The 10,079-nt window shown below is 40.3% G+C and overlaps 1 protein-coding gene across 1 annotated transcript in view; it reads right to left on the bottom strand.

Annotated features, from left to right (window-relative positions):
* Positions 1 to 248: 248 nt before the first annotated feature.
* Positions 249 to 10,079, bottom strand: part of LOC127576097 (probable tRNA methyltransferase 9B) — a 32,303-nt gene continuing 22,472 nt past the window's right edge. The window contains exons 2-4 of the mRNA XM_052026482.1: positions 9,333 to 9,546; positions 7,735 to 7,908; positions 249 to 1,633 (exon numbers count right to left, since the gene is read on the bottom strand). Coding sequence (XP_051882442.1) covers positions 582 to 1,633; positions 7,735 to 7,908; positions 9,333 to 9,486 — 1,380 coding nt within the window. The 5' untranslated portion in view covers positions 9,487 to 9,546 and the 3' untranslated portion in view covers positions 249 to 581. The remainder of the gene's footprint in view (positions 1,634 to 7,734; positions 7,909 to 9,332; positions 9,547 to 10,079) is intronic.

The raw sequence follows: 10,079 nt of genomic DNA, 5'->3' as shown, positions 1-10,079 counted from the left end.
AAATTTGCAGATGGAGTTAGAGCAGAATCTGGCCACGCAGTTGTGATTGTATAGGGGGTAGAGGGCTCAGGATGCAGCCTTATGGGCACCACATATGTTAAATAATCAGAAGGAGACAATGGTAACATTGGAGAAGGGAATAGTTACTGGTCTGGACAGGAAATATTAATTTACTTTTTTGGCTGAAATGTTTAATCTGAGAATATCTGCACTATGCTAACCCCCGTACAAAACAAAGTAAGTCATCATTGTACTTAGTGTACTTTATTACAGTGTATAATTAGTGTTTTCTGTTAATTCTTGGCATGTTAATAATTAAAGCACATGAAAGTACTGAATTAAAATATGTGAATCAAGAATTCAAAATATTAACCATTACAATAACGTTTGGCAGTGCATGTTGTTCAAGTATTGTATTATCACTAACTTCAGTATTAAAGTAACACAAATTAAATCAAACCACATTAAAAACAATATGTATAAATATTTAAATGATATAATGATGATTAATACCAAGTTTTATTCCTTTTTTTTTAAATTAAAAAGGATGTGGTTATTGTGTCATCTCAAGTTTGGCAAACTCATACTTTTTCTACAATAACACACCAGTTAGCATGATCATAATATGTTTTAATCACTTTCAGATCTTCAGTGTACTTTTCTATGAGCTCAATAAGCTCCCCTTGTTTAAAAACATGATAGTATCTGAGACAAGCGCTATTGACATTAATCTGATCCTTTTTGTCCTTTGATAATACTTGTGGCTCTAAAGGCCAGCTAGTGGAGTCAGTGATCAAACTACTCTGTGTTTGTGGACCCATGCTGTGTCTGATCTTCTCATAGGAGGAGCAGATTGCTGGTTTATTTTTCTTGGGGTGACTATGGAGCTTATTTTGGAACAGAGGCTGTGAAGCAAGATCAGGTAAAGAAAATTCAGTACAGCTGCAAAATAAGCCAGTAGAATCTTGGATTCCAAAAGATCCTGGATATGGATATTCAAAGAATTGCATGTGAGACTCCGAACCATTATGATGGCTAGGTGGTTGGGACTCAGAGAGGACATCAAGAACAGTTTCACAACTCTGTCCATAAGAGAACCCATTAGAAACAATATTGGTCATGTGGTCACTGTGGCTTTGTTCAAAGGATTTTATCACACTACTTGTTTTAAATGTAGTCGAATAATCCCGATACAGCCACAGTTTGTTGGGAGTTTTTGTTCTATTATTGCTGCTAAACTTTAACACAGAATTCAGTAACCGAGAAAACAACCATAACTTGAAACATTTTTCAACCAGCAATGTATCCTCCCTTGCCAAAATGGATGTCCAGTTTGTCTTTGTGTGTTTTTCATGGACATTTTGTTCATTGTTACAAAGAAATGGCTTGTCCTTATGTATAATATTATTGTGCAGGAATGATTTATCATCTTCATTCATTATAGTGGTCTCCGAAGACTGTGCAGGTAGAGGTGTAGGGTTCCATGGAATAAAAATATCTTGCTTTTCAAACTTCCGTCTCTTTTGCTCCATCGCCCATACATAAATCATCATTTTCCCTCTCACTCTCAAAATCCTTGCCATTTCCTTTATTGCTTGAATGCGGCGTTCTTTTGTGGAAAAATGGTGTATCACTAAGCCAAAAGAAGATACCATTATTAACACCTACTTAGACAGCAGTATTGTACTACGTAAATGCTTACATACCTTCATGCACATAGACAAATCTTGGATCTAACAAAATTTGCTGGCCAGTTGGCTTAAACTAGCCATTATGATTTTTGCTAGTCAGCATTATTTTAATCTCCCATTGTCAATAATGAATTAGCAATTAATATCCTACCATAACAAAGTTATTCCCCAAAGCATGCCGAGTGGATAATTTGATTGCAAGCAAACCCGACTACAATAACAAGATGCAAGAAAAATGTGTGTATATAAATACTCAAAGATACCTGGGTATACTTTTCATATTATTTCTGTTCACTGCCATTTTCCTCTTGAGCTGAGACCTCGATTTGTTCTCTTTCTCCAATCTACTCTCTAGGCCTGCATTTGTTATTCTTATTGAATGTGGGTTCACCCATCAATATCTCCTTTGGTTCTGAACACACACATAGCTTTACCTCCACTCCCAACATCCAATCCCCATATACCTGCTTCCTCTTGATTTGCTGTTAAGACCTGCCATTTTCCTGCATATACTTTGTACCAAATCACAATGTATTAGCTTTCGATGAAGTCCATCAGTAAATGAGAATGTGCCAGACCATACAACAACTTTTGATATGAGAATGTGGACACTGCAGCAAGGAAGGTGTTAAGACAGTGTGCAGGCAGAGATGGTTTGCAGACAGTCTGCAGTCATCCATGCTGAGCAAGGTCCTTGAGAGCAGAGCTCCTCTCTGTACAGCATGGGAGCCGAGGTCACCAGGCAAACCCAGACAAGGATGCAAATGAAGGATTGCAAGGCACATACTCATGGACAATTACTTTACTAACTCTAAGGTTTTATTGGCCATTAATATGTAGTTTCTATTGGTCATTAACACCTATATTAATGTAATGTGATTGGTATTTTATGTATGCAAATGAGGGATCCTAAGGTGCCCGAAGATTTTAATTGGTCAATATCTGTTTAAAAAAAGACAACTCTTTGTTGAGACTTTAGAATAGTTTGGTGACAGGGGCTGGACTGTTCTCCTTGTTCACAAGTAAATAAACCATGATTGAGAAATGAGTTCAAGTTGTCAGAGTCCAGTTGACATCAGCGACGACAGCTCCTTGGAGGTCCCACTGAGATAGCTAACCTTTAATTTCACTGTACGGGGAAAATGGAGTTGAGCCCCAGTGACTGATCAGTCTCAAGTGTGTGGCAGCTCATATTTGAGCAGTGGGACTGAGTCTTTCACTGAAACTCTAATTTCTTCTCGTGTTGGGTAGTTGAAATACACCATCATATAGTCGCTGAAAGGGCTAGCAATTGCGACAGGAGTCGAGTCCCCCATTCAGAAATGAAGAGAGCCGCAGTGGTCGGAGGTTTAAGTCCCCAACCAAGGTGCCTCAGGCTGGGTTCAAGTCCTGCGAGTGATCACCTGTGGGCTGGGTCCCACAATGAGGGAAAAAAAAGGAATAGGGAGAAAGAATGTTGTGAGTAAGAGTAAAATATTTTCTTTTCCGTGTGGGAGTGTGAATGAATGTGTGAGTGAAACCTTAAAGTGAAAATGGGAGGAGCCCTGTCAAAAAGACTGCCCTGGACCCCCAAAGGGGACATCAGCGGTGTACATGTTTTTGCATTATGGACCAGAAAGTATTGAGTATGTTGATGAGTGGGTGGGAAATCAAGGGAGCAGATAAGAGTTTCCCTCCCGACAGTACTTTTAATGCAGACTGTCTGGAGAGACACACACAGAGAGACACAGAGAGAAAAAAGAATAAGGTGGGTTGGTCTGTATTTATTCACTGGAAAAGTGAGATGCAGAAACAGTTAGATGGATCTCACAGGAAAAGCAAGGAAAATGTACAAAAGGTGCTGGAGAAAGGGGAAAGACAAAAGGACCGGGAAAGATAATGGTCTCTACCTCAGTGTTTAAGAAAGAGAACTGGTATCAGAAGATGAAATAGATGACTATAACACTCTGCACCCTCACCTCTCTCAGCCACAGTTACAACAAGGCTCACTCCTAGTGTCACCGAGTACTCAGCGGCACCCGCCTCGGTCCCACCGCAGTCAGAAGTTCCCAACATAACCTAACAAATGTGTTGAGGGAATGTTTCCCCTCGTACTGTAGATTGGCATAGATACACAGTACTGTGCAAAAGGCAGATGAGGATGTTAATGTAGAACACATACCATATTTCAAAAGCATTCTGGAATAACCCCAGAGGCAGGGTGCCCACCTCAATAAATGTTATTGTAAATGGGTTACAACCCAGGTTAAAAGGAAGTGTTCACTGTTACCTGTGTGGGATGGAAAATGAAACTTTATCTAGAATTGAATTTTTTTGCAGCATTGTCAAAGACAGTCGCAACACCAGAGATCCAAGTCTGTTAAAGAAGACAATGACAAAATGCTTGTGTCAGCACCCTTGGTTACTCCACATCAACTAGCCTGGGGTCGAGGCAGCGGATGCGGTAGGGGTAGAGGACGGGGATGTCCGCGAGGGGTTTGTTTTGGATGTGGACAGCCTGGCCACTGGGCTCGAGTGTGCCCTCACCACCCAAGGCCAATTTGAAAATCAGCTCCCATCTTCACCACTGCCAGCTGGTATGCAATGCTCCTTCAACAATCCATTTGATCAACAATTTCAGCTGCCACAACAGGGGTGCCACACCTGAATTTTGCCCATTTGTAAAGTTTTCTGAGCCTATTATTCTCTTGACTGTAAATGGACAACAACTTGATTTCTTAACTGATTCTGGAATTCCACAATTCATGCTTCCAATTGGCCACTAGTTCCACTGAGCAATGAATCAGTAACATTGTGGGACCTTCGGGACAGCCAGTCTATTTACCTGTTTCTCAGAAGGTTACTTATCAACTTCAGGGACACCAAAGGGGAACAATCAGTTTCTTATAGCACAGAACCCTCTGGCTAATTTGTTGGGTTGGAATCTCCTTTGCAAGCTAGGTTGTATCTTGGTATGTTCCCCTGATGGAGCACAACTTGAAGTACCAGAAACTGTATAGCCAGTTGTCTATGCCATGTTAGAAGAGATTACTTGGGTAAAACCCAAAGTTTGGTGGTGGACATTTACTAACAAATCTTTGTCTACAAGGGTGTTAGCCACAGTTAAACAATTGCTGCAACTCCTGGAAGCCCATGTAGTGTTGGGAAAATACCCATACATGACATTAGTATGGCCTCTGCAATGGACAGATTAGCCAATGAACCCAGGCATTACATGACACAAGCCAGGCCATTAAGTACATTACAGCTGAGATGGTAGTGATTTGCACTGTGGCCCTCCAGAATTCCTACTGGCCAAGGAAGGCAGTACTTGTGCCATTAATGGTCAGGAGTGTTGCACATACATCCGATTCATCTGAAAACATCACTGTTTTGGCCGCACACGTGAAGCTGACAGGGTTAGAAAGATTGGGCAGGAGTTACATAGTACCCCTTTGTCACCTGGGGCCCTTTAGCTGGCTCCATTCCCTGTTGGGAGGTTGGGGCAGCTCCATCATACAGTGGATACTCAGGGCCTTATTTCTGCTGGTTAGAATATTTTAAATGAATATTGACCAAGATAAGGATGCAAACAGGATTGCAAGGCACACACACTAACTATTGGACAATTACTTTACTAACTCTAAGGTGTTATTGGCCATTAACATGTAGTTTCTATCGGTCATTAACACCTATATCAATGTAACGTGATTGGTATTTTATGTCTGCAAATGAGAATTGGACAGTGCGAGAAGGAGCTAACAGTGAAAACATGACCATGAATGGAACAGGAGAGAGGAAAAAAAAACAAAGCAAGACAGAGAAGCAGCAAAGTAATTGGAGGGGCACAAAGAATTAAATTGGGACACCAGAAAAACATTTCAAATTTGACTTAGATAGATAGATATATCTATATATCCCTAAACATTTGAAACACCAAATACACCAGTACCCAATTTATTGCAACTCCCTTGGTGCTCACAGGTCCTTCTGTACCTTAAAGACATTCACTCCAGTTTTGTGGTGGGCTGGGACCCTGCCATGAACTGTTGACCACTCCAGTGCTGCACGCTGCTGTTCCTGGGACCTGGTTCAAATTCCAGTTCTCCACTGGCACCCTCCCAGCAATGAATCACCCCGTAGCTTGGAGAGGCTGCTGGTGACAGCAGGTATTAGGCAGGTTAGGGCGACTGTTGTGATTTATTGGCAATGAGATGCGAGGCTCAGAGCTGCTCATTGTCCAGTGAGTGCAGGCAGCTCCCATCACATCTATAGGTGGCATTGAGAGGGACCACTAGATCCAGGTGGTCTACCAATGCATGAAGGGGGTGCTGCTAGTCACATCTTTTTAAAGAGGAAATGTTGTAAATATTCAATAGGCTTGGTTAGCAATTCCAGTATTTCTTGTTTTAATTTCAGATATCCAGCAGCTGCACTATTTTACCTTCATACTACCTTTCTCCTCACCAAGTGTTTTTCTTACTAGAAATGTGAAATTGAAAGATAATTGGAACAAATCTACTCCAATAGTACAGGAGCTTTCCACAGGATACCCAGAGAGAAATGGAATATTAATAGTGAGAATTTGCAAAGGAAATCTCACATAATTAGAGGGCAGCCCAAAGAAATGCTCCAAAACATGTCGTCTTTTCTTAGAAAAAAGGTTTGGTTTCTCCACCACAAAGCAGCTGATTAAAATCCAAAACAATGAATGTCAATAACAAGGCAGAGTCAGGAAGATTAAAACAGAAAATGCTGCATTTCCAGTATCTGCATTTTTCTTTGACTTTCACCTATCAGTTATACCTTTAGCTATTCTCAACACCAAGGAGGTACAAACTTGAAATATTAATGAGCAGAGAGTAGTCTGGCCCAGTTTCCTGTCTGCCCCTGCTGGCTCTCACCCATGCTGAATGTTGTGTAGAGATGACCAGGCAGCCTAAGAAAATTTAACCTCTATGCTCTTAATTAATTAATGGAAATGAATTAATGTCTGCTAAATATAGACTCACTTAAAGCCAATGGTGGTTAAGAAAAGATTCCAACACAAACTCTTAAATATTCAATCTGAGATTATTTCTATTGAGCAGTTTGTTGAGGTACAGAATGATTTGATAAAAGCAGATGGAATGCTCAATGGGTTGAGCAGTCCATTCCTGTTCAGGTAGTGCCCACAATAAACTAAAAATTATAACCAAGTCTTCAGAAACTCACTGGTAATGACCCCAAGTTCAGTCACAATTTAGACAAATAGGAAGGACTAAGAAAATGTGATGACTTCAGACGGCTCACCAGTGATAGGTTTGGTTCTACAGCAGTTGGACTCTGTTCTTTTATGGCTGTAATTAACTGCTATCCTAAAATCAGAGCTATGATTTCATTCAAGTTAAGTACCTTTAAAAGTAATCTGCTCTGTCACAGGTTCTGTAAATTACACATTTTAGATTGCAATGATGTCCAAAAATAGGAAAGCATAAAAGAATATGATTGTTTACTTTAAGTCTGAAATATATATTAATTTGGAAGACTGAACTGCTTCCTTTCAACAGAGGTTGTAAATTAATGTTTTAATCTGATTAAAACATTAATTTACAATCCCCTTTGAAAGGAAGCAGTTCAATCAGGAGAAGTGGATGGAATAAGAAGGTGACATCTGTCAAATCAGGTCACCATTCCAGCTCAGCAGAAGGGTCACATTTTCTCATTCACTGAGCACCAGCTGTTGCTAGGCTTGCTGGAGAATCCCTAGCAGTACAGGCATTGCTGACAAATTTTGAAAGAGACTCCTTCAATAGATTTTAAGTCATTAACTTATTTTTAAAGGGGCCTAACATTCATCTTAGGTGATAGCCTAATGATCAAACCCACAAGTTTAGCACGGACACAGGCCATCTTATTGCTATATTGGAGTGCGATATGTCCATTTTACATCTAAAAAGGATGCAATGCATTCAATTTCTACCCCCATGAATTTTGTTTTCCTGCACTTATTAGAAACAGATGATTAATTATAAAATATATTTTGGTTATTGCTGAAAAAAATAGGAGTGAATAAATTCCTCACCTGCTATGGACAGAATGGCATCAAAACATTGATTGCGATATGGTAGATGCAGGTTGTCACATACCATGGCTTCATAGCTCTGCTCTCTTGCAGATTCTACCAAAGGCAGGCAATAATCGCAACCTACTTTGTAGGCTTGATTGTTGATACAAAGGTACTTCCCATTTCCACATCCTAATTTAAGAAAGAGTTGTAATGGAAATAAAATTTAGAACAGAATTCACTTTCCTAAATTATAACAAGCTAAACAAGACGAGAAACAATTACAAATTGCTTATAAGGTGAGGGTGCTGCAAACAGAGACCTTTCTCACATGACAATTCTGTTCTCACAGGATGCAGAAATGCCAAGCAGAAGACAAGGTTATTTTAAGATCAAGACCTCTAATCTGGTGCAAAACTCATGGTCTACAGGGCAGCAGTAATCCCTGCCCCTTTATATACTTCTGAGGCCTGGATTATCTACAACAAGCATCTCAAAGCACTGGAAAGATACCACCAACATTGTTGCCACACAATTCTCCAAAATCACTAGAAAGATAAACAAACCGTTATGAGTGTCCTCTCCTGAGCCAACATCCAGACCCTAATTATACAGTCAGGTCCAGTGGGCAGGCCACGCTCTATGCATGCCAGACAACAAACTCCTGAAACAGGATATTTTGAGCTCTGTCACAGCAAGAGTACCTGGCTGACAGAGCAAAGGCATGTGCTCAAAAGGGCTCCATGAAAAATTGCAAAACCTTCACTGCTTATGGCCCATGGTTGCTTGAAATGGAGGAGCAGCAGGTGAGATGGTATCGAGGACCTCGTCCATGTGTGGGGTACACATAGAAACACTGTAAATGACAAGAGGAGTGGACCACCTCACAAACTATCCAACAGCCTGATCCTGCTCCATCGGCAGAAGAGCCTGCAGTTCTCACATTGGCTTCACAAGTCATCTTGGGACCCAGAGTAGTAAACTGGAAGCAAGACATCCTCAATCCCAAAGGGGCACCTGATAAGTAGGCCCTTCAACAAATGCTAATCACTCCAGGAATACTTTCCAATTTCAATCACTGGATACCAAGCAGGAGGAAGGTTCTTTCATACCCTAGTCTAAGGGCGTTGACTATCCAAAATACTAGAGACAAGAGACTGCAGATGCTGGAATCTGTAGCAACAAACAAGATGCTGGAGGAACTCAGCAGGTCAGGCAGCATCTGTGGAGGGCAATGGACAGACAACGTTTCAGGTCTAGACCCTTCATCTGAACTGCAAAATTGTAACTTTGCAGAGATTTGTTGTTGAACAGGAAATTCTGGTTTGTATGACAGTGTATATGGGCAACATGACCAGCAAAGGAAGCATCTGAAAGGCTCTGTAAAAAAAATCTTACCTTCAATATTATTAAGCCATGTTTACATAGTTGTGTTGTGTTCTAACTGTTAGAGTGAACTTTTAACGAACCAGACTTTTTTTTTTCTAAAAAATTATTCTGCGAGTTGGAAATGAGTACTCAAGAACTGAATGGTAAAATTTAACCCTTGGCATTTAAACTAAAGCAAAAGAACTTATTGCTTAAAATAATTCAGGAAGTGGACTACATTCACTAACCAATATCAGCAATGAGACTGCCAGATTCTTGTTCTAGAAGAAACTGCCGTACTCTGGGCCAGGCCTTGTAGCGAGTGTCATTAAAGTGAGGGGCGATCTTCTCATACACCCTATGAACATAGTCCTTCTCCAAGCGGCTTGCTTCTTTATCCATAGTAAAATTATGTGTTCTGTCATGTAATTCTCCAAATCTTCAAGAAGCTCAAGGAAAAGACTGCAAACAAGATATTTTAAAAATCTTTGAATAAAGTCAACAATACAGTTGGTAATTTTGCACTATTACTGGCTCAGAAAATTTCAGAATACTTATTATTTATTCACATGCTCATTGCAGTCCTCTAAATAAATTGATAAATTGTTTCAGAAGTCTTATCTGTCTTCTGTCTGCACATGGTCCCTGCGAAGGTGTTCATACCCAAAGGACTCATTTCAGGCCAGCATTTACTTTATCACCACCTGGGGAATGCTATCAAATAGAACTAGCTTGCACCCTTCTCCCAGATCATTTCTCACCCAAGCTCAAACCTTTGGCTTGGCTTGCATCTTCTTTCTCCCTGCAGTTTTTCATCTGTTTGAACTTAAGGGTAATTACACAAGCATAAATTTACAAGGGGGTGGGGAAGAGAAAAGGTAAACAAAATACTTTTTTTCAAAAAAAATGGCATCCAAGAGCCCTTGTAAAACTGTACTAACATGCACCAATGACTTAAGCCATAACTACACAAAAGGAGAATGGCTGTGTTTATT

Source organism: Pristis pectinata, chromosome 11 (assembly GCF_009764475.1).
Source record: "Pristis pectinata isolate sPriPec2 chromosome 11, sPriPec2.1.pri, whole genome shotgun sequence".
Classification (NCBI taxonomy): Eukaryota; Metazoa; Chordata; class Chondrichthyes; order Rhinopristiformes; family Pristidae; genus Pristis; species Pristis pectinata.
The sequence above is the reverse complement of the archived record's forward strand: the minus strand, read 5'-3'. Positions and strand labels throughout refer to the sequence as shown.